The 25,043-nt window shown below is 40.9% G+C and overlaps 3 protein-coding genes across 4 annotated transcripts in view; all 3 read right to left on the bottom strand.

The window, feature by feature from the left end:
- Nucleotides 1-226: 226 nt before the first annotated feature.
- The window catches only part of LOC145525653 (olfactory receptor 51I2-like), a 550,369-nt gene continuing 525,552 nt past the window's right edge, over nucleotides 227-25,043 (bottom strand). For both annotated transcript variants that reach the window (XM_081539181.1, XM_081539182.1), the window contains 2 exons: nucleotides 3,101-3,247; nucleotides 227-1,492 (listed from right to left, as the gene is read on the bottom strand). In XM_081539181.1, the coding sequence (XP_081395307.1) occupies nucleotides 484-1,492; nucleotides 3,101-3,189 (1,098 nt within the window). In that variant the 5' untranslated portion in view covers nucleotides 3,190-3,247 and the 3' untranslated portion in view covers nucleotides 227-483. The remainder of the gene's footprint in view (nucleotides 1,493-3,100; nucleotides 3,248-25,043) is intronic.
- On the bottom strand, nucleotides 14,610-15,860 carry LOC145525660 (olfactory receptor 51E2). The gene has a single exon (XM_081539190.1). The coding sequence runs from the start codon at nucleotides 15,570-15,572 to the stop codon at nucleotides 14,610-14,612; it is 963 nt and encodes a 320-aa protein (XP_081395316.1). The 5' UTR covers nucleotides 15,573-15,860.
- On the bottom strand, nucleotides 22,395-23,339 carry LOC145526314 (olfactory receptor OR51C1-like). The gene has a single exon (XM_081541676.1). It carries the CDS (start codon nucleotides 23,337-23,339, stop codon nucleotides 22,395-22,397), a length of 945 nt encoding a protein of 314 aa, XP_081397802.1.

Genomic DNA, 25,043 nt, shown 5'->3' with positions numbered 1-25,043 from the left:
GACACAACTGAGCAACTGAGCACTACTTGCCTACCTTCTCTGCCTGACAAGCTCTTACTCACTTTTCAGCCTCCTCCTTCCCTGACTCCTTTCTCATTTTTTCCTGTCAAAGCAGTAAGCCCACTTCTAGGTTCCTATAGCTGTTTGTGTGGACCTCTCACTGTCTTATTATACTTATTTTAATTGTGTATTTAGAAACTTCTATTCTTCAGTGGAGGGAAGAGACTATGTATGGTTCATTTAATGTTATCTCATAACAACCACAGACTCTTGCACAAGTAAACTCTGAATGAAAAAGCTGAGGTTAATGAGTGAAGTAAAGAATCAGGGATGTTTTCCACCCATGAGTCTGAGGATATGCATTTGCTTGTCATTCTCTTGATAATGTCTCTGGGTCAGGGCTCAGTATATGGGCTTTCCGGATATAGGTTATGAGTGTTTGGCTGTGTTTTCCCTCAATTCTGAGGTTATTTCTTGACTTCATCAGCCTTTCCTCTTCTCCCTCAGCACCCTGAGCATGGCCTCCCTGATGGGCCTGGACTTGACACTGTAGATGATGGGGTTCAGCACAGGGGGTACCACCAGGTACACGTAGGCAACAAGGGCGTGTACTATGGGGGGAAGGTGTCTCCCAAAACGGTGGATCATGGACACACCTATGACTGGGATGAAGAAAACCAGAACAGCTAAAATATGAGAAACACAAGTGTTGAGGGCTCGGATACGCTCCCGGAGAGAGGCCAGACTCATCACTGTATGAAGAATGAGAGTATAGGACAGCACAATAAGCAAGGAGTCAAAACCCACTGTGGACAGAACCACATACAGCCCGTAAATGATATTGACAGTAATGTCAGCACAGGCTCGTTTCATGACGTCTGCGTGGAAACAGAATGAGTGGGACAGGAGGATCTTGCCAGGGCAAAAGTTCAGTCTCTTTAGTAAGAAGGGCAATGGGAAGAGGGACACGGTGGCACGAGCCACAATGGCCAGCCCAATCCTGATGATGACATTGTTTGTGAGGACAGAGGCATAGCGCAGGGGGGTGGAGATGGCCACAAAGCGATCAAATGACATGGCCAGGAGCACCGAGGACTCCACCACGGAGAAGAAGTGGAGGAAGAACATCTGGACCAGACAGGCATTGAAGCCGATGAGCCGATGGTCAAACCAGAGCACAGCCAGCGTGGTGGGCATTGTGGCCAAGGTGAGGCCCACGTCGGTGAGGGCCAGCATGGACAGGAAGTAGTACATGGGCTGGTGCAGGCTGGGGGTCCTCCTCACAGCCAGGAGGATCAGGCAGTTTCCAGTGAGGGCTGCAGTGTACATGGAGGAGAAGGGGATGGAGATCCAGCCGTGAACAGCCTCCAGGCCTGGGATGCCAATCATCAGGAAAGCAGGTGGCTGGAAGAAGGAGATGTTGGCAAAGGACCAGGAAGAGAACATCCTTAGTTTACAGATGAGATCTCCAGCAAGATGGGACCTTTTCAATCTGGACAGAAGAATAAGACAAGATAAAAACATGGGAAAAATAGTAGTTCTGATATTAGGTAACATGAGTTCACATAGAATAGCATATATGAAATGTGAAGGATATTGAAAATGTATTCCATCCAAAAGCAAGCAAGAGATAATGTAATTTAAATATATTGATATATTTAAATATTTAATATCTAAATATATTGATATATAATATATTTAACTATAATTTAAATACTTTTGTTATCATTTTTGAAATGATATACTGTGAAATACTGATCTTTTCACTTATTGAAGAAAGTTGTACTTTCTTTAAAAATATGTGAGATGATCAGAAAGAGTCCAATTTAAAAAGCTCTAGTTTAAACAAGAAGCAATGGCCTCATGGAAATAAATTGCAAATATGCTGTGGAAACCTAAAGGGTTGATGACCTGGGCTTACTCTCATTATATTCCTGGGATTTTCCTTTAAATCTCAATGCAAAAAGTATAAACAAGTAAATAAGCAAACAAAAACTCTTTAAAGGTAGGTCAGTAAAAGAATGTAAGAGGAACTGTTGTACAAGTATCTTTTAGCAGAGTAGAAAATTCCACCAAAAGTTTGTCTGAGAGCTACAAGGGCCTTGAATGTGAACCCTGGGGTTTACAGTTATGTCATATCTAGTCAACATCATCAACTCACCCTAAAGATAGGACTGACTTTTTTTTATTTTATTCCTTTATTTCTTAGGTGGGTGACAAGCATTGTTTTTCTGGAGCAGAAGATTGTGCATATTTTGGTATAAACTTTTTAAAGAAAACATAGTGAAGTTGCTGACATATTCAGTTCTGGAGCCCTCCATCCAATCTCTCTCAGACATTGTGAGCAAATATCAAAACCTGACGGAATTCACTCCATTCAAAGCCAAGTAACAAACAGAGAAGTTCCATCACAGAGCTTGTGAAGACACATTTTGTAAAAATTAAAAGGGTTAAAACAACTTCAGTTCAGTTCAGTTCAGTCGCTCAGTCGTGGCCAACTCTTTGCAACCCCATGGACTGCAGCATGCCAGGCCTCCCTGTCTATCACCAACTCCCGGAGTTTACCCAAACTCATGTCCATTGAGTCAGTGATGCCGTCCAACTATCTCATCCTCTGTTGTCCCCTTCTCTTTGATATAAGGAATTATTCAAGATAGAGAAGAAAATTCTGTATAAATATTTTCCAAGTAAAGAAATTAAAGAAATCATGAACCAAATTAATTTTTTGATATTGTGATATAAAAATGGGTCAGAGATAAATTAAGGAAAATGAATGCCAGATGTGATGAGAACTTGACAATTCCCCTCATATACTTCCTTTCTGCAGAGGCTATGAGGGACCCCTCTCCCTGGAAGTGTGGTCTGGGATTCCAGTTCTTTTCTAAGCTATAAACTCCCTAATCCTCAAAAAGGCAGCCTTCTTCAGACTCTCTTCTCAAGAAGGCATGACCGTCTCCTATTGTCCAAGAGTGGTTATTTCTCTTTCTTCTGCCTGATTTCCAGACCTTTCCCACTGTTACCTCCATCTGAGGCAGAGGCACTAGTGGCCACTCATCCTGGAAGCGGAGAGGAAAGTGTGTTGAGAGCCCAGGTTACTCACCCTGGATGCTTGTTGTCCCCAGCTGCTCTGCCACTCCACATCCTGCAAGAGCCCAGGACGTCTTTGAGATGCTTTAGCTGCAGTCTCATCTCCAAGGAAGGCCAGGCCTGAGCCACAGAGGAGCCACTCCACTCAGGTCCCTAAGGACTGAACAATTTGTGGCTAGCTCTTGGAATGGGGAAGTGGTTGGAGCAATTAAACAATAATGGAGGAAAGGAGACAGACTCATAGATTCTACAATACCCCAGCAAGTTTAAATTATCTTCAAAGACTACCCACTTCGATTGCATTTGAAATCCTTCCAAGACAATATTCCTCAAGCCAAACCCCTCTTGGCCAGATCCCAAGATAAATCCTGCAGGAACAGCCCATTTTTGTGGAGGGTGGAGTGATGTGTTGGGGTCCTAGTAGTGTTGGCCTCCCCTAGCCAGAGGGCATCAGTGAAGGCTTCCTAAAGGATGTGGGGAGAGGTCAGACTTCTAAAAGACCCACAGACCCTGTTCTGAACTCTCAGCTCTCATTCTGGGACAGACTCCAAGACTTTAGGCTTGTAGCTCCAGACTACAGCTGGCACCGATTCTGCCCACTTGACTTGCCTGGGGCTGATCTGTTGAATCTAGGTCAAAAGGATGAAACTTACTAGAAACAATATGAACTACAGAGCCATTCAAAACTCAGTTCAAATCCTTCTCCATTTCTTGCTGTTTCTTCCCACATACAAGTTCTGTGTCCCTTCTTTCTCCCTTTCTTGAGGGTTCTACTCCAAAATAGCTCTGACCTCAGCTTTTTCCTAAATCAATTTGAACTAATGTCACTCACTTGGAGCTGCTTTCTATGAACACATTTGACTTTTCTCCTCTTTGATTTTGGCTGCACTCTCCCAGCTGAGGGCTCCCCATGTGGCCCCAGTGGTAAAGAACTCGCGTGTCAATGCAAGAGATGTAAGAGATTCAGGTTCGATTCCTAGGTTGAGAAGATCCCTCGGAAGAAGGCACGGCAACTCACTCCAGTATTCTTGCCTGGAGAATCCCCATGGACAGAAGCGCCTGGCTGGCTACAGTACATGGGGTCACACAGAGCCAGACATGACTCCCAGCTGAACTGGGCCCAGTGTATCTCCCTTTCTCCTCCATGGTTTAGTTGGTTTAGTTGCTAAGTCGTGTCCGACTCTTGTGACCCCATGGACTGTAGCCTGTTGGGCTCCTCTGTCCATGAGATTCTCCAGGCAAGAATACTAGAGTGGGTTGCCATTTCCTTCTCCAGGGGATCTTCCTGACCCAGGAATCGAACCTGGGTCTCCTGCATTGCAGGTAGATGATTTACCAACTGAGCTATGAGGGAAGCCCCCAAACTTAGGAAAAATTACTCAACTTTCAAATTGTATATCAAAATAAATTCATGTTCATTCACCTGAGCAGAGGCTTTAGCAGTACTCTGTAATTTTCTTTTCGGGTTTTAAATTGTCACCATTCTTCTCAAGCTCTTTGTCCAGTCTTCCATCTTACTCTCGGTAGCTCATATGTTACTGCTCTCAGCTTCACAGTGAGAAACAAAGGCCATCAAATGTGCCCTCTCTGAGTCTTGCCTAGGCCATCTGCTCCCTTACCTGCTTCCACTCCTACATCTACACCACACTAGCGGGACCATTCTAAGGCATGTGTGTTTCATATCAACCCCATCTCCAAGCTTTTAACCACTTCTTTGTTGGCTGTCCATCACTTACAACAACAAGAAATTTGGGAATGGCAAAGCAGAAACTCAGACACTTTATTTTAAAACTCTTTTTGAGACAGTTGTAGATTCATACGCAGCTGTAAGACAACACAGAGATACCATATACCCTTCACTCAATTCTCCCAAAGTTAACATCTTGTGAAACAACAGTACAATATCAAATAGGAATACTGGCATTGCTACAGTCATGATACTAAACATTTCCATCACCACAAGCCTCCCTCATTCTTTTTTTCTTCTTTTATGTCTACTCCCACTCCCCTGTTTCCCACACCCTTTTTCATCCCTGGCAATCACTAGTGTGTTACTTATTTCTATCCTTTTGTCAATGCAAGATTGCTTTACAGATGAAATGGTATAGTATATAATTTTTTGGGACTATGTTTTTTCCACTCAGCATGACTATCTAGAGATTTATCCAGCTTATTCCATGTATTAATAGCTTGTGCCTTTTTAAAATTTAAGTATAATTAAGTTACAATATAGTGTTAATTTCAGGAATCTGAAACTATATGTATCTCTATCCGTTTTTCATCTTCAATTTCTTTCATCAGTTTTATAGTTTTCCAAGTTCAAGTCTGTTACTTCCTTAGCTAGACTTATTCCTAACTTTTTTTATTCTTTCTGATGTAATTGTGAGTGGGATTATTTCCTTAATTTCTACTGGGACTCAGAGCATAGGGATTTTTCCTACAGCCCTCTACCTCTCCCATATGCAAACCCTACTGGGCTTCAAAGTCAGATGCCCTAGGGGTTCATTTTTCTGATGCAAGACCCCTGAATCGGAGAGCCTGATGTAGGGTTTGGGCCCTTTGTGCCTTGGAGAGAATATTTGCTATTGTGATTATCCACCTATTTGTGTGTTGCCCTCCCAGGGTTGTGAATTTTGACTACATTGGTCTCTGCACGTCCTACCCATTCATTGTGATTTCTTCTTTGTATCTTTAGTTGTGGAAAACAGTCTCATACATAGTTGCTCTGTATGTGCTCTGTATGTATGTATGTGAAACTCGTTCAATCTTGTCTGACTCTTTGTGACCCCATAGACTATAGTCCTATAGTCCGCCAGACTCCTCTGTCCATGGAATTCTCCAGGCCATAATACTGGAGTGGGTAACCATTTCCTTCTCCAGGGGATTTTCCCAACTCAGGGATCGAACCCAGGTCTCCCGCATAGCAGGCGGATTCTTTACCATCTGAGCCACCTCTGTAAACAGTTGTAATTTTATGTACCCATGGGAGGAAGTGTGCTCAGGGTCTTCCTATTTCACCATCTTGAACGGTTTATTCTTTTTAAATGCTGAGCAATATTGTAGGGTATGGCTATTACCACTGTTTTTTTTTTTTTAACAATTCACCTGTTGAAGAACATTATGTCTTGTTTCCTGTTTGGGGTTATTATTTTAAAGTTACTACAAACATTTGTATACAAGCTTTTGGTACACATATTTCTTCATTTCTCTGAGATCAATACCAGAATGCAGATGCTCATTCATATGTCTGTTGCATGTTCAGTTTTTAGAAACTACCAAAATGTTTTTCAGAGTGACTAGCTATGCCATTTCACATTTCCTCAGTAGCGCATTAAGCATCTAGTTTCCCCACATCCTTGCTAGCATTTGATGTTTTCACATTTGTTAAAAAAAAAGCTAGCTATTCTTATAGATATATATTGATATCTCACCATGGTTTTAATTTTCATTTTCTACTGGGCTAATACTTTTGAGTGTGCACTCATCTCACACGCTAGTAAAGTAATGCTCAAAATTCTCCAAGCCAGGCTTCAGCAATACGTGAACCGTGAACTTCCAGATGTTCAAGGTGGTTTTACAAAAGGCAGAGGAACCAGAGATCAAATTGCTAACATCCGCTGGATCATCGAAAAACCAAGGGAGTTCCAGAAAAACATCTATTTCTGCTTTATTGACTATGCCAAAGCCTTTGACTGTGTGGATCACAATAAACTGTGGAAAATTCTGAAAGAGATGGGAATACCAGACCATCTGACCTGTCTCTTGAGAAACCTGTATGCAGGTCAGGAAGCAACAGTTAGAACTGGACATGGAACAACAGACTGGTTCCAAATAGGAAAAGGAGTATTTCAAGGCTGTATATTGTCACCTTGCTTACTTAATTTATATGCAGAGTACATCATGAGAAACACTGGGCTGGAAGAAGCACAAGCTGGAATCAAGATTGCCGGGAGAAATATCAATAACCTCAGATATGCAGATGACACCACCGTTATGGCAGAAAGTGAAGAGGAACTAAAGAGCCTCTTGATGAAAGTGATAGAGGAGAGTGAAAATGTTGGCTTAAAGCTCAACGTTCAGAAAACTAAGATCATGGCATCTGATCCCATCACTCCATGGGAAATAAATGGAGAAACAGTGGAAACAGTGTCAGACTTTATTTTTTTGGGATCCAAAATCACTGCTGGTGGTGATTGCAGCCATGAAATTAAAAGACGCTTACTCCTTGGAAGGAAGGTTATGACCAACCTAGATAGCATATTTAAAAGCAGAGACATTACTTTGCCAACAAAGGTCGAAGGCTATGGTTTTTCCAGTAGTCATGTATGGATGTGAGAGTTGGACGGTGAATAAAGCTGAGTGCCAAAGAATTGATGCTTTTGAACTGTGGTGTTGGAGAAGACTCTTGAGAGTCCCTTGGACTGCAAGAAGATCGAACCAGTCCATCCTAAAGGAGATCAGTCCTGGGTGTTCATTGGAAGGACTGATGTTGAAGCTGAAACTCCAATACTTTGGCCACCTCACGTGAAGAGTTGACTCATTGGAAAAGACCCTAATGCTGGGAAGAATTGGGGGCAGGAGGAGAAGGGGACGACAGAGGATGAGATGGTTGGATGGCATCATTGACTCAATGGACATGGATTTGGGTAAACTCCGGGAGTTGGTGATGGACAGGGAGGCCTGGCATGCTGCGATTCATGGGTTCGCAAAGAGTCGGTCACGACTGAGCGACTGAACTGAACTGAACTGAATACTTTTGAACATCTTCTCATGTATTTATTTGCATCTATGTATCTTTATCCATAAAATGTCACTTTATGATTTTTGCCTATCTTTAGATCTTTTTTCTAAATTTTCAAAATCCTTTTTATATTCTAGATACTAGGCCTCTGTTGGATATGTAATTGGCACACATATTCTCACACTCTGTATGTTGTCTTTTTATCCTTTAAACTGAGTCTTTGATACAGCTGCAATTTTTAATTTTAGTGAAGCTTAATTTATCAATTTTCCTTAAATGAATCATGTTTTTGGTGTCAAGACTAAGAAAAGCTTTGCTATACATACTGAAGATTTTCTCTTACACTTTTCTAAGAGTTTTATAGATTTATGCTTACATCTAAAAATTTTTTACATTCAGGTCAGTGATTGACTTTGAGTTAATTTATGTATGTATTGAGGTATAATTAACAAATAAAATTGTAACATACTTAAAAGGTAAAATGTGGTGATTATATATACATATGTATTGTGAAAGAATGGATCCCCACAATTCAGTTAATTAACAAAAATCCATCACCTCAAATACTTAGTTTTTTTTTTTGCTGAGAACACTGAAGTTGTACTCTCTTAGCACATTTCAGTTATACAAGATAGTATTATTAACTATAGTTATCACATTACATGCTACATCCTTCGAACTTACTTATCTTATAACTAAGAGTTTATATTTTTTTCATCAACATTTTCCTATTCACTGCCCCCAACTCTCAGATCTGACAAAAACCATTCTGCTCTGTTTCTTTGAGTTTGATGTTTTTTTCTTCTTGATTCCACATATAAGGGGGAATATGAACTATTTGTTTATCTCTGTCTGGCATGTTTCACTAAGAATAATGCCCTTCAGTTTTATCTATCCTGTAACAAATTTCAGAGTTTCCTTCTTTTAAAAGGTTGAATAATATCCATACATTGTGTGTGTGTGTGTGTGTATATATATATAATATATATGTATATCACATTTTCTCTATCCATTCATCCACTAATAAATTCTTAGGCTGTTTCCATATATTGGCTATTGTGAATGATGTTGATATGAGAATGCAGATATCTCTTTAAGGTAATAATTGCTTATAGTATTTTTATTTTTAATTTCTTGAATAAGCTCCATACTGTTTTTCCTAATGCCTGTACCAATTCACAATCCCAGTAACTGTGCACATATGTTGCTTTTTTGCCACATCCTTGCCAACACTTGTTATCTCTTTCCTTTTGGGTAATATCTGACATGCACTATAACATCCACTATTGTTTATTTTGGTATTCTCTTCTTTTCTTACAGGGCCTAGAATGTGGTAAATTATGCTTGAATATTTAAAGAAAAAATGACATTTAAACATGGACATTGGGCATGAATTCTGGCACCAGCTGGGAGAATTGGTGGTGATCATCTTTGGAAAGAATCTCAGATATGTGATGCTGGTAATCTCTGGTCATAAATATGTATTGAGAGTAAATCTTTTCTTCTAATAATAATTTTTAAAGCCTGGGGAAAACGCTATCTCTCAAAACAAACTTATGTGGTATTCTTATTTCTTGTCAGTCCAGGTTTGGGTAAATGATGTGCTGCTCAGAGGTGGGGGGTAAATGTAATTATTGGGGGGATGGGAGTTGTCTTGCTTACAGAGCAACCTCAGACAATGTGACTCTCATGGGGAACTGGGTACCTAAACTGGGGCCCTCCACTGTTCGGGCCAACATAAACATGGCTGGGAACAGGGCAAAGCTTTTATGGTCCTTGGTCCCCAGAGACCCTTGTTCACTGGGAAAGAGACTCTCACTACAGCGAGCACTTGCCTGAGACCCAGAGGCCTCTCACGGAAGGGGCTGCCTGGGACCACCTCTCTCAGTTGACTCAGCTCCCCAGGCACCCAGAGGCCTCCTTCTTGAAGTCCTTCCAGGCCATTGGGAAACAAAAGGCAAACAGTCTCCCAGGACCCTGGTCTGGGTAAACAAGGAATAAGTAATGGCCATAACCCGTTTTTAGTTTGCCACCTTCTAGAATGCAATCACATTTTTTCTGGTACAGTTTTGAAACCTATGGCCTTTCTGTTATCTTTTTCCTCTAGTGCATATAATCAGTCATTTCAATCCAAACTGAATCCCGTTTAAGTCCCACTTCCCCCATCCACTACACTTCCTTCCTTCATCTCATTTTCCAATCTTAGTCCTGCTGGTGTGTGTATGTGAGTTGGAGGGGTTGGGGAGGAACAAAGTCCAGGTCTTAAACTCCAAGCTCCTAGGCTAATGTGATCTAATCAGTGTTTTAAAACAATCTGTGTGTCTTGCTTGCCACAGGCAGAAACCCACATTCCTGTCTCCTCATTATCCCTGTAAGGCAGGGATTATTATCTAGCTCCTCAATGATAATAATAATAATATTTATTGAGTTCATATTATGTATTAAACACTACACTAAGCATTGTGCATGAATAATTGCACACAATCCTCACAAACGCACTGAGGGTAGAAACTATTATTGCCCCTAATAAACTAAAGAGGAAAACAAGCCTCACAGAGAGTGAATTGACTTGATGATCAGGATGGTTTGCTCTCTCTGCTGGACTGGCTTCCTTTCAGAGAGCCCGTGCATATCTACTGGGTGGAAATTCCCCCATCTTTGAGAGGTTTCATTTTTGGAGAGAGTTATAATTGGTAGAATCAGGGAGTAGGAGGTCAAGTTGATAAATAACAGTGTTTGGGCAAACAGTAGGTGTGCCCTCAGGGAAGGGGGCTGGTTTTCTTATGTAGGTCAGAAAGCAGTTCCCTAGGAGTCTCTGGAGAGATTCAGCCTTGCAGGACCTTTAGAATTGTTCCTGGCTTCTTAATGTTTGGGCTTCACTTGTGGCTTAGGTGGTAAAGAATCCGCCTTCTATGAGGGAGACCTGGGTTCAATCTCTGGGTTGGGAAGATCCCCTGCAGAAGGGAAAGGCTACCCACTCCAGTATTCTGGCCTAGAGAATTCCACGGACAGTATAGTCCATGGGGTCACAAAGAGTCAGACACGACTGATCGACTTTCACTTTCTTAATGTTCAGAGCACATCATATAACTTCCCTGGTGGTCCAGAGGTTAAGACTTTGAGCTTCTACTGCAGGGAGAGCGGGGGGCGGGGGGGGGCGGGTTTGAACCCTGGACAGGGAAGTAAGATCTCACATGCCACACAAGGCAGCCAAAAAGTTAAAAAAAAAAAAAGACTGGAAATGGGATTTAGATTTTTTAGACTTTACATAATTTAATCACCATGTTTACAGACTTCAAAGGGATAATGTGATTTAGACAAGGTCACAAGAGTTAGTGACACAACTGGAGTTCCGAGCTCCTAAATCTCATCCCAGGGCTCTGCATTCCTCTCAGTATGGTGATCAAATATGTTCTTCTCTGGGATACTTAAGCAACAACAAAAAAAACTTAATATACTTTCTTTAACCTAGATGCAATCAATTCAACATGTTCTTGTTATAAAGTTGATGGTGATGTTTTACATTTTTAAAATAATTATCATAGTAAAACATATATAAAATTTACCATTCTAACAAACATTTCTAGGTGTGCAATTCAGAGGAATTAAGTATATCCACACTGTTGTGCAACCATCATTGCTATCCATTTCTAGAACTTTTTCATCATTCCAAACTGAAATTCTGTTACCATTAAACAATAACTCTCATTTTCCCCTGCCCCCAGCCCCTGGCAACCTCTACTTTCTATTTTGATGAATTCTACTTTTCAGTTCAATGAATTTTTAATACCTTATATAACTGGAATCCTACAATATTTGTCCTTTTGTGTCTAGCTTGTTTCACTTAACATGTTCTCAAGATTCATTCATGTTGTAGAATGTATCATATTTTGTTCTTTTTTATGGCTGAATAATATTCTGTTGTATGTATATAACCAGTATTCTTTATCCATTCATGTGTTGAAGAACACTTGGGTTGTTTCCACATTTTGGCTATTGGGAATAGTGTTGCTATGAATACAAGTCTTTGGACTACTTTTTTTAAAAAGTTAAAATCCTGGGGCAGAGCGAGATACAGGGGAGACAGAAATGGAATATGAATAAATTGGACAGCAGTGAACAGTGAGAGATTTGGGAGTGAGAGATGGCACACTTTATTAAATTGTTAATCTGGTTATTCTCTTAGGCTTATGGAAGTGGTCAGGAGGGTATGATTTGAGGTAGAGCAATGCACAGGAAAATAGAGGAGAACAGAAGTTGTGGGAAGAGACATAGCCAATTTCACCAAATGAGGCTCCTGACCTCATTATTTGGGGTGAGGCTCAATACTCAAATTTCCACTTTTACAGAGCATGAGCACTCCTTTGTTTTTGTAAGGGAGTCATCCATTTCTTCCATTCTCTCCCTCTCAGACCTGGTCTATGTGCATTGATTAACTGCAAGGCTTTGGAGGCTCTTTTACAGCCTCTGGGCAGGCGATCAGAATTGGATGCTCACAGATACATCATATGCTAGGAGGACCCTTCTCCAGGAGAAAGGCTAAGAGTCTGAGGTTCCCTCCTTCTGAGCAAGAGCCTACAGGCTGAAGTCTCCCCCATGGTTTATCCACCCTAGCTACCCACAAAAGATTTGCTCAGTGAAGCTGCTGAGGGAACACATAGGCCCAGTGATTGTCTTCAGACTTTAGCATCTCATCAGACCTGCTCAATGATACAATGGGAATAGTCCATTTTGAAAAGATGCATTTAGCTTTCTGCATTGGTGAGAAAGAAGACCAGGGAACCTCTCACATAGGATTCTATGAATGTGAAAGCAGTAGGTATAACACTTAGCAAAATTTGAAATAAAATTTATAATGTCTCATACCTAAGTTAAAACTCAGACCTTGGATATGTTTGACAGATACAGAAAACACTTAAAAAAAGGGAGACATGATTGAGATGTTAGGGTTAAATAGACAAAAATATTCTCCCTTAATCAAGAAAGAAGTAGGCTGTAGAACATGAAGGTTGGCTGTAAAACATGAAGAGTAACCTAGATTTGTTGCTCACAACAAGGGCAGGGTTACCTCTCAACACAAATAGTCATTTATCTCATAAGGCACACAGCAGAAGGAAAACAGGATTTACACAGGCTGAGGAAATAAATGGCAGATGTTAAACAGGAAGCAATGCAGCATGAACATTAAATAACTGTATTTGGTTACGAAATTTAATTTGGAATCATGGCACGGTACCTACAAAACTGTGTGCCTTAGTTTTCTCAATATAAACCTTATTTCTTGAACTGGTAATGGAGGACAAAAATAGTCCCTATGCCATAAAGTTTGTGTGAAGATAAGATAAAACCTGTAAAGCACTTAGATTTCTGGGACGTTGCAACCACTCAAGATATATTCATTGGCATTATTATTTAAAGCTGAACTTCCCAGGTAATAAATAGGAAACAGTGAGTCTTTGACAAGCCCCAGTGTACATAAATGATCAGTTTTAGTTTTTCCATTTTAAAAGTTGTACATGATAACTTGTACAAATTATAAAAAGGTGTACAAGATCGCCATAAAAAAGGAATTAGAAGATAGAAACAGAAGTAAGTCACTAGTAATTTGAGCGCATTTCTTTCAAGGCATAGATTGTTTTACAAGTTAGTTTCAGTCATGTATCCTCCTTATTTTTCTTAACATTATATGCATGTTTCATTTTATAGCAGAGTCTTTAAAGGTCACATAATATTTCCTTAATATGGAATATTTCACAGAATATTCCATTAGGTGAAAAGACCGTGTCTGAGTCACCAAGGAAGCCCATACTTGAGTTTACTATTCTTTATTTTTATAAGTCAAACCTTGGATGTCAAATACATGATTACTATAAATAATGGTATTACTGATAGAAACTTGTTTTCTTCATTTAGGGATATTGTATTAGAATAAATTTTCAAAAGAGAGATTACAGCATTAACACTCATAACTTTTAAAAAGCTCTTGCTACATTTTGCCAGTTGCACCATCAGCTGTGATGCTAAAGCATATATGCTTCAACACAAACTCCTTTTTCTTTGTGAATTTTCATTAATAAAAACTGCTAATTAAATAAGCAAAAATGTTGCCTAATTATTGTGTTAATGTAGGTTTCTTGGACTACTAATCAAAGCAATTTTTCCCTTGTTTAAAAGTCAAATTGTACTTTTGGCACTCTTCTTTATGTTCTTTTGCTGTTTATTTTCTAATTTTAGCTTTTTATATAACAGGGATAGTAGTAGTAGTGTTAGTCACTCAGTTGTGTCTGACTCTTTGAGACCCCAGGGACTGTAGCCCACCAGACTCCTCTGTCCACGGAATTCTCCAGGCAAATCAGTAGTACTGAATAGCATTTTTACCTGTGGAAAAGAATTATGCTGTGCTAAGTCGCTTCAGTCATGTCTGACTCTTTGCAACCTTAGGGACTGCAGCCCACCAGGCTCCCCTGTCCATGGGATTCTCCAGGCAAGAATACTGGAGTGGGTTGCTGCATCTTCTTCCAGCAGATCTGCCTGACTCAGGGGTTGAACCCATGTCTCTTACATCTCCTGCACTGGCAGATGGGTTCTTTACCACTCGCGCCCACCTGGGAAGCCCAGAAAAGAATTATGGCAGCAGCAAAAATTTCACCCCAAGCAGAGGAAGTATTTAGAAGCCAAACCAGAGAAAACCACTGATGTGTTTGTGGGCAACTGAGATCAATAGCATTAGGAAATCATTATATCAAGCCACTAAAGGTCAGAATAAGTGCAGTGGTAAGGGTCACTTGCCTCCCACAGGCTGAAACTCCCTGTCACAGCTGATCTTAAACATAGATAGCACCCGAGTTCTGATCTGTTTGGTCTTAACACCATAAATAATGGGATTGATGACAGGAGGCAGAAGTAGGTAGACGTCACCCATGAGAACATGCACAATGGGATGAAGGCTGTTCCCAAAGCGATGGACCACTGAGAGGCCGATGAGAGGCACATAGAAGGCCAGCACCACACCAATGTGTGACACACAGGTTCCAAAGGCCTTGGCCCGCTCCGACTTGGAAGGCAGTTGTAGAACTGTTCGTATAATCAGGAAATAGGACAAAGAGATGAACAGGGCATCCACACCCATGACCAGCAGAATGGCAGTAAGACCATAGACCACGTTGGGCAATGTGTCTGCATAGGCCAACTTCATCACATCCTGGTGCACGCAATAGGAATGCGAGAGCACGTTGGATTGGCAGAAGGCTAGCCGTTTGATGAGCAGAGGCAGTGGGATGAAGAAGAGGGATCCGCGGGCCACAGCCACCAGGCCAATCTGGGCTGTCACTGTGTTGTTGAGCACTGCGGCATGGCGCAGCGGGTGGCAGATTGCTACATAACGGTCAAAGGCCATGGCCAGTAGGATGGTGGACTCGATGGCTGAGAGAGCGTGAATAAAGAACATCTGGGTCATACAGGCATCAAAGGTGATTTCCCGGGAGTCGAACCAGAAGAGGGCGAGGATCTTGGGCATGGTGGATGTGGACAAGGCCAGGTCGATGGCTGCCAGCATGCAGAGAAAGAGGTACATGGGAGCGTGGAGGCTGCGCTCCATCCTTACAATGAAGACCATGATGCAGTTTCCAAACAATGCCACAGCATACATAGAAAGCAGGGGGAAGCCAATCCAGAATTGAGCTGCTTCTAGTTCTGGGATACCAATAAGTACAAAGGTGGCATGTGTGAAGTTGCAGGTACTCATAGCTGGCACCAAGAAGGTGAGGTCACACTGGCAGCCTGCTATCCTGCTAGGACAGGGAGCACAATCAGAGAGGCTGGCTCCAGAGACCTGGGGACTGACTACACCTTAGCTCTCCTTCCCCTTCTCTCTTCTCTCACTCCTCCAAGTCATTTGGGTTCTTTCATAAAAAGGCTGTCTGAAGCCTCCTGCCAAAGGGGAAAGTGACAGCTCAAATTCACTTATCAGTCACTACTCTCAAAGTCCATTTACATTTGCAAAAGGGAACCTGGAGAGAACAATGCTCATCCCAAAAATCTGTGCTTCTCAAGTTCCCTGGGCAATCACTTTTCTGTTCTATAAGCATTTACTTATAAGACTTACCATATATCAAGAATATTTGCTAGATGCTGAAAATACAGAGACAAAAATGCATATTTTTGCCTTTCAGATGCTGTGACACATCGTTTGCCTTTCAGATACCTTGCCTAGAGTGAAAGACAGATAAGCAACGAAAATATTAGAATCTTGGGATATGTGTTAGGAAAAGATGTGCATTTAATGCATAGGATGGGAGAAACATGGTCAGAGGAAACTCTCTGAAACAAGATGATCCTTCTGGTCAGTCTTGAAATATTGAGTAGAAATTAAAAAGACAGAGAAGGGAATAAAAGGTAGAGCAAACATTGGGGATAGGGAGGTTTTTTATTTTGTTTTGGTTTTGCTTTGTTTGCTTGCAAATTTTCAGGATTCCATATCCCCAGGTCTAAGGTCAGCAAGAGAGGAAAGATACAACTGTAATAAAAAAAATAAAAACAAACAAACAAAACCCACAAAATAAAAATTAAGGAAAAAAGGCCAAAGTCAATATCTTAAGGTAACAAGGAACTTATCTGGGGTCATCAAGTAGCTTGCTGGGTGGGAGCTACACCTTTCAGTAGTAGCTCCCACCAATGAATTCTCTGAAGATGAAGGTGCTGATAGGATCCTAGCAGGCTGCTTTCCCTGTGAAGGCTTTCTCTCTGTTCCTGGCTGATGGGTCCCTCTACTTTTAAAAGTTGTCTCTAAGGTCACTCTCACTGCTACAAATAGAGCTTGAGTTGAGTCTTAATACTCCTAGAGCTTTATCTTTCTTGGAACCTCTGGCCTTGAGTTATTTATATTAGGTGAGTCTTTGCTTTCTTAGGAAACTCAATGTTGCTCTGCCTTATTCTGTGTTCTGACCTCATCAAACTCTTTCCTGAAAGTCTCCCTAGGTACCCTGGTATATAGAGCTAATTGTCTCTAAAGAGCTAAAGGCTTGGCTTTTCAAAAGATGTTCTGAATCTTTAGAATACACTCTGCAGGTGACTTCATCAGTGATATTGGGATTAAACTGTTCATCCTCCCCACTTCCCCCCCACCCCACCAGGATTCCTCTTCACTCCTAACCTGTGTCCTTTCTGCTGCTGAGACATGCTCTTCTATTTGGCCTTAGTGGAGAGGGTTTGGAGAGGGTTTGGAGAGGAGAGTGACCAGGTATCTAAAAACACAATATGATAAAATGAAAACTAAAATTTTTGACTTAGATTATCCTCATCTTGGATAAGCAAGGAAGAACAGATCCAGGTTCAAAGGTCAGAAAATCTCTCCTCTGATGACTATTTGTTCTTCTCCATTCTCAGACATGTGCCAAGATATTACAGCTACCTTCCTTGACAAGTATCAGATCCCAGCTTTGTCCCCCTCAGGTGCTGTCAGAGAATGAAAAGCGTTTTCCAGAGGCAGAGGCTCACAAGCATGGAGGGTAGCAAGGGGAGCACAGTAATGCATTTCCCCTTTCTCAGCACCTCTGATGACAGCATCCGCATGGGCAGACAGAAGGGTCTCTGGTGGCCTCAGAGTCAGATTATCTCCCTGACTCTTCTCTCTGCAGGGCACCTTTTCTGCTTTGCTGATAGCAGCCTAAGACTTGGGGCCATTGTTTCATCTCCCCAGTTGCCTATCCCAGAAGACCTCATGTTTCCCTCCCATGTGGTCTGGCCTTCTGTCTAAAGAGACCTCTAGCCAGACCCCGTTTCAGCTTCTCTTTGAGTCTGAGTGTGGCTGTAGCATCTATTCTCACTTGCCTTTCTGGGTGGCAGCTAATGCTCTGGATCACTTCTTCCTTATCCATGAAGATGTGGGTGGGATACAAGGGCTTCCCCTTACTCTGCCATGAGACAGTTTGTAGGGTCTTCAGGGTTCCTTAGGATGCTAGGGACTGTGGGCTGCCTGACCCCAGTGAGGATGCACTCACTTGAATATGGTACAGTCCTGATGAGAGGCAGCTGAAGCTGACTCTCCCTTCCAGGCACAGATTTATTTATAACTCTGCCTAGGAATCCCATGGGGACAAGCTACGGGAATATGGACTGAGGGCCTGGGGGCTGGGCAGGCAGGGAGCAATACCTCCATGGCCACTTGTATGTCACTCCCACAGGCTTCCCACTGTTTTAGTCTGGTGGGGGTGGATGGGCGAAGATTACCAGGGGCCCGCCGCCTCTGCCGTCACTCCCACACTTACACATACAGGGCTCTCGACAATCTATATCTGCTCCTCCAAGTAACTCAAACTCGAGTTAGCCACTTTACTAGACACAGCTGCCAATGTATGTGGTTAGGTTCTTGAGCTTCAGGAGTTCGTATCCTCTTTATTGAGACAGGCACACAAAAATGTAGTCCCATAATTCAAAATAACGCCGTGCACCTCTTGAACTTCTCTTTTCCCAGCCCCAGCTTTTCTTTCAGTTGATGAAACGGACTTTCAGGTGAGGAAGCCACTTTCATTGCACCTGTGTCACAGATAAAGCATACACATGACCTAAAGTCTCTTTGCTTAGGTCATATGGTTCATGAGTTATAATATGGTCAGAGAACCAAGTATTCGGATTCTTTATTTATTCACATTCAACAAAGATTTATCAAGCCTGGCATGCTGCAGCTCATGGGGTCACAAAGATTTGGACATGACCTAGCAACTGAACAACGACAGCAATGTAATAAGAAAAACAGATGCCACACATACAAATCTCCAGCCTCATGGAATATTCTGGTTAGGGGTACAGACAATAATTGGAGTTGCTATAAAAAATGAAAGAGCATGTTAGGTAGGCTTCAGGAGAAACAAATAAAGGGAAGAAGGAAATAAATACATCTCAAGGGGATAGTAGAAATTTTGAATGAAGCTATTGCACAACATTACGAAGACCACACAGAATGAAAGCATTTGAGGAGAAGCCTGACAGAGTGAGAAATATATCCATGGAGGTATTTGAAGAAGACTATTTCAGGAAGAAGGAAAAGAAACCACAAATAAACTTCCTGAGAAGAAAATGTATCTGGGGGTTTAGAACACCAAGAAGGCCACAGTGCCTAGCAGAGGGAACCAGGGCAAGAGTAGTAGGGAGATACAGTCAGAGAAGTAATGGGCAATTGGATCATATAGGGCCTCATAGGACTTACAGAACATTTAAGGATTTTCATTAAGGAGTCCAAGTGAAATAGTGGCCATGTGTCTACCACTGCTCTGGCCTTTAGAAAAATCTCCAATTCATTGTGAGCTTGTCCCTTGGGTCAGAGATGACATTTGCTCTGCACCCCACCCCCATTTCCCTTAACATTTACATTATGCACTTCCTAGGAATGGAAGCTTACAAGTTGCTTGGATGGTTACACAGTGGGGCTTTTCACATGTTAGTGTTGGTCCTGCGGGAGGGTGCTGATGGGGGAGAAACATCTGTAGAAGCAGTGACAGCTTCCTGGCTGTCTAGTTCTTAAGACTGAAGTTCCATCTCCTCCCATGTTTAGGACTCTGGGTACCCCATCCATCTTCTCTAGCCCAAGCACCTCGTTATGTTTCTCCCCTATCTCCCTGTCCTATCTTACATTATGTGTGGAAACATCAAACAAAGATTGAGTCTGTGAACCTACATCATGTGTGCATTTTCTCTTATTTCTAATGGTGACTGAGACATGGTCCCTTGATCTCAAGAAGTAAGCAGTCTTTTGTGGGGAGAATGCTTACAGTAGAGTCTGAAAAAGGGTGCCATGAAGAAGAAGCACAAAATGATGCAGGAAAACATGAAAAGGACACCAGACAGACTTGAGGCATCATGAAAACATCTCTGAAGGAAAGCCACTTCTACTTGGGCAGAGGGAATAGTGAGGGTGCTGTAAGTGGAGGAGCCTGTGCAAAGGCTTGAAAGTGAGATAGAACAATCAAGGCTAAGGAAATGCAAGTTGTTTGTTGTGCCTGGAGCACTGGGTGGAGGGGAAGCAAAGACTTTGAGCAGTAAATAGAGCCAGGCCACACAGATTTTATGATTTTTTTTTTTTCTATCTGGCAGGAAGAGAGCTTAAATGAAACAAAGTCCTTATTCTCAAAGACCTTACCTTTTAATGGGGAAGCTAGAAAAGAAATAAACAGATATGTAATGCGTTTCAGAGGGTGTGAAAGCCCTGGAAGTTAAAACAAGGTAGGTAAGGAAGAGAGTGAATGTAGGCAGGAATTGAGAAAGAGGTGTTGTTGTCATTATTATTTTTTGTAGTATAAAGGGCCCTGTAATAAGGGGGCACATGAGCAGAGACTGCATGGTGACAGGCAGTAAATCACACTTCAGGAGGAAGAACATCCCAAGTAAGGAGATCTGCAAGTGCAAAGTCTGAGGATGAAGCATGCTCAGTGTGTTTAAGGGAATGTTTGGAGGTTAGTGTGGGTGTAGTCGAGTGAGTAAGGAGGAAAGTAGTAGGAGATGAAGTTGAGCTGGTGAAGACGAGTCAGAGCACATAAATTCTTGTAAGGTATTATAATGACTGCAAATGTTTCTTGGGTAAGACAGGAGGCCTCTGGAACATGTTGCACAGAGGATGTGACATGATTTGTCTTGTGTATTAAGATAATCCTTTTAACTACCCGTGGGGGAAATAGACTGTACCATAAAGCAAAATCAGGTTCAAAATGATGATGGCTTGGAACATGGTGGTAGCAGTAGAAGTAGTAGAAAGTAGTTGTACTCCAGATATCAACATCTGGAATACCTGGAATAAAGAGTCGTCAGCATTTGCTAAAGATTGGATGTAGAATGGGGGAGACAGACATGTGCCAGAAGTAACTCCAAGTCTTCTCTCAGCATCTTGAAAGGCAGAGTTTCTGGGTTATAGAAAACTGTGATTGAGAATGTTTTTTCCTTGATGTGAATACCAGGATATGGTTTTGGATATGAAGAGTCTAAGATGACTTTTAGATGTCCAAACGAAGATACTGATGCACAGGCAATTAGATATGAGTCTGGACTATATTATAAATACTTATTTGGGATTTACAAGCATATAGATGGTATGTAAAGACATGATGTTAAATTAGATGACCAGAAATGAGAATATAACAAAGAATAAGACAGGTTTGAGAACAAAGTTCTGGGACATTTCAACATACAATGATAACGAAGATGAAGATTAACAGTAATTGACTCTGAAAATACTATTGTCAAACATGTTGAGGATTTAGACATCATCCTAACTATAAAGTAGCTGATATTGTGAATAAATTCCCTGTAGTATGAATGACTACTTCTACTTCCTTGTTGGATCTGATACCAGCTATAGGGCCCACCATTACTGAGTGATACCAATGTATCATTGAAACAAGCACTTTAAATTTTTGAGAATTATTGGATATACCCAGGTTGGAAAAAATAATTAACTTGCTGGATTAAGCCATACATGAAATAAATGCTACAAATTAAAACAATTGTAATAACACAACTTGTAATTCCTTCGCAATTCTAGTCACTTTTCAGTTTCTGCTGGGGCAGAAAGTTGAGGGAGGTCAGAAAGAAATTCTGGAATATGCTTAGCTGGGAAAGAACATCAGATAGAAATACATTTGTGAGGTTTGAGGATTTTGTTTTAGGCTTTTACTTGATTAATTGGTTGAAAATTTCTAGAGAATACTTTGTTTGGCTAAATTGTGTCCCCCCGAGTACAAGTTAGTTAATTTATGTACACTGCTGCTCAGATAATCAGTCATGTCCCATTCTCTGCGACCCCATGGACTGTAGCCTGCCAGGCTCCACTGTCACGGAATTCTCCTGGCAAGAATACTGGAGTGGGCTGCCATTTCCTCCTCTAGGGGATCCAATTCATGTATAATTATATATTATATTATATATACACGTTTATATTACATACAAATATAGTATAGCTATATAAATATATATATGGTTTATACTACATACACCATTAAAGTTAAGAGTAGGAGGACCTTGAAGGAAGTCAGTTTGCAGGTGGAAAGGAAATATGGCTTCATTACTTACTAGCTGTTTAACCATGTTACTTACCATTTTTGTGCTTCAGTTTTTCTCATTAATAATGAAAGTGACTATCTTATAATTTTGTTTTGAATATAAAAATGTGTTAATATGTGTAAAAAACAGAACGATGACTGGTCAAAGGAAATAATAAATATTAGTTAAAATTTTATTACAGTTAGAAAATACTACCTATTTCTCAAAAAGGAGTGACTTTTTCATATTGTGTCATCTTATCTGCTGAGAAGTGGATGAAGTAAAAAGAGACAGACTACTGGCAGGATAAACAACAGTTTAGAATAAGCAGTCATTGGAGGAGAAATTCTAGACAGTAAAGCTGTTCGTTCCTCTTATTCTAATGTCTCATCTCCTCATTTGTAAAATAAATGGGTCAGTCAAGCTGATTTTCTAAATATATTTCATCTTTGATCTTAAATATTTGCACATTTGGCATCTGTGATCACCAGATTCACTTTTCAGTTGATAAAACAACCTGACATAGACTGTTTCTATGATTCTATGTGTCTTTGGAATGGAGAATTTTTATCACAGCTCTGCGTATCTGTTTTGTCTTCACACTGTAGATGATGGGGTTCATGACAGGGGGGATTGGCAGGTAGGTGTTAGCAATCATAGTATGTACATAGGCTGGGGCCCGTTTCCCGAATCTGTGAACAAAGGACAGACTGATCAATGGGATATAGAAAATGGCAACAGCCCCAATATGAGAGATACATGTGTTGAAGGCTTTCTTCCCCTCTTCTGGGGATGCAATGCTGAGGATAGTCTTAATGATCAAAACATAAGAAAAGGGGATGAGGATTGAGTCCACACCAACAGTAGAGATCATGGCAGTCAGCCCCACTGCACTGTTGATCCTGGTGTCTGTGCACGAGAGCTTCATCACATCAGGGTGGAAACAGTAGGAGTGGTGGAGCACGTGGCTGCGGCAATAGGACAGTCTTGTAAGAAGTGCTACCATTGGCGTGAGTGTTAGCGTCCCCCTGATGACAATGGCCACTCCAATTTGAGTTATTCTGGAGTCCGTTAAAATCATGGCATACCTGAGGGGTTCAGAGATGGCCACAAAACGATCAAAAGCCATGGCCAACAGCACTGATGATTCCATGACAGTGAAGAGTTTAATAAAAAACATTTGTGACAAGCAGGCATTAAAGCTGATCTCCCTGGCATTGAACCAGAATATACCCAGCATGGTGAACAGAGTGGATATTGACAAGCCAAGGTCAGTGGTGGACAACATGGACAGGAAATAGTACATGGGCTCATGGAGGCTGGGCTGAGTAACGATGGCAAAGAGAACCAGGCTGTTTCCTGAGAGAGCAGTTGCATAGAGAAAGCAGAAGGGAATGGAGATCCAGGTGTGGAAGGCTTCCAGCTCGGGAACACCAGTCAGCAGGAAAATGATGGAAGAGGATGTGGTATTTTGCAAGTTTGACATGATGAATTAAAAGTACAGAATTCCAAGATGAAATCCTGGAATAACCAAAAAACTTACATTTAAACAGGCAATCCAATTACAAATAATTTTATTCAACCAAAAACTAACCAGAGATGATCTATATAACATGTAAATATGAATGGCTGATATAAATTGATAAAATAATTGCAAAATTTCAACTGCTTTAAAAATACTTTTTTTTTTTTCCTGTATTTGCTCCTGCTCATGATTTTTCTTCCCTGGAACATTTTGCTGGTAGCAAGGTTTGTATTATGTGATCTTTTCCTCTAGCCAAAGATGGCAGAACTAAGAAAAGACTCTTGACCCAAGAGTGGCTGACCATATTCCATCCTCTTTGGAATATATTCTGTATAGTTGGCATCAGAGACAAACGATTGAGGCTTTGGAGGAGCAATATTACATTGGTCAAGAGAAGAAAAGCAGTGAAGCTTACAGATAATTTGGGAAGCCAGAAAATATTGAGAAAGCGATACTTATAATGCAAAATAACGTGTATTAAGTGATAATAAATGACTTAGGCATCAGTGCGGTCACATGCAGGTGACTATTGTATCTAACCTTTCAAATGACCTTTGTCATTTGACCCTTGACCAGACCCTTACAGCACCTGGAATTGCATTAGAAAGATGGAGAGCTAGAACACAGACTTATTACCTACAGAGGCCTCTGACCCCAACTTGATATAACATGTTGTCAGTTTCAAATATATTTCTTCAATTTCTTTAAAGACTAGCTTTTCTCCATTAGCAAAGAACAGACTTTTCTCCATTTTGTTAAGACATGGTTCTCAGGAGACACCTAATAGAATCTTATTGCTTTGCTTTGGAGGGGAACATAAAACTTTATTTTTCATTGAGTAAGCAATTGCAGCCTGGGTAAACAGGTCTGTATGAGTTGGAAGAAGGGGTATGGGGGAAACAGAGATTAGTATTCCAAAGCTTTTAGAATGGCATATGTGAAAGAGGGTTGAGCCAGAATGAACTTGTAACCAACGTTAAGGTCACTGTTCCTTAAGGGAACCTAAGCGTTTCCAGATCACACAGTTTCACCCAAAGTGCAAGGTCAAGAATTCCCTAAATACGTCTCTTAGTTTTAACAGGAAATTTTTAATTTGATTAATGGAAAAGTCAAGGAAAAAAGAGTGTTATGTTACATGAGTTGGTCAAATCAATGAACTATGACTTCATAGTCTCCAGTTTAGAAAAATAAGACTGTCTTCAGAGAACCAATCAAATTACTATCAGGATATATTAGCAAATCTCATAAAGGAAATGAGAGTTAACAAAAAGGGAATATTTATTTAAAAAGGGAATTTTTTTCTGGACACTACTCCCAATGATTGTTTATTGAGTGCCATGGATTTGATCATTTTATAGAAATGAAGTATCAAGATTCCCTAGTGGTTCACAGGTTAAAAAAAAAAAAAATCTGCCTGACAATGCAGGGGACACAGATTTGATTCTTGGTCTAAGAAGATCTCACATGTCTTGGGGCAAATAATGTTATGTGCCTCAACTACTGAAGGCTGGGTACTTAGAACAAGTGCTCTACAATAAGAGAAACCACTACAATGAGAAATGCATGCCTCTGCTAGAGAGTAACCTCTGCTTGCTGCAACTAGAGAAATCACATGCAGCAAGAAAGACCCAGAGCAGCCAAAAATAAATAAACAATTAAAAAAAA

Source organism: Giraffa tippelskirchi, chromosome 11 (assembly GCF_054371585.1).
Source record: "Giraffa tippelskirchi isolate mGirTip1 chromosome 11, T2T-mGirTip1v1.2.pri, whole genome shotgun sequence".
Lineage (NCBI taxonomy): Eukaryota > Metazoa > Chordata > Mammalia > Artiodactyla > Giraffidae > Giraffa > Giraffa tippelskirchi.
The sequence above is the reverse complement of the archived record's forward strand: the minus strand, read 5'-3'. Positions and strand labels throughout refer to the sequence as shown.

Bases quoted from the DNA above. Each gene is read 5' to 3' on its own strand.
- LOC145526314 (XM_081541676.1), bottom strand. From the start codon at position 23,339: ATGTCAAACTTGCAAAATACCACATCCTCTTCCATCATTTTCCTGCTG.
- LOC145525660 (XM_081539190.1), bottom strand. From the start codon at position 15,572: ATGAGTACCTGCAACTTCACACATGCCACCTTTGTACTTATTGGTATC.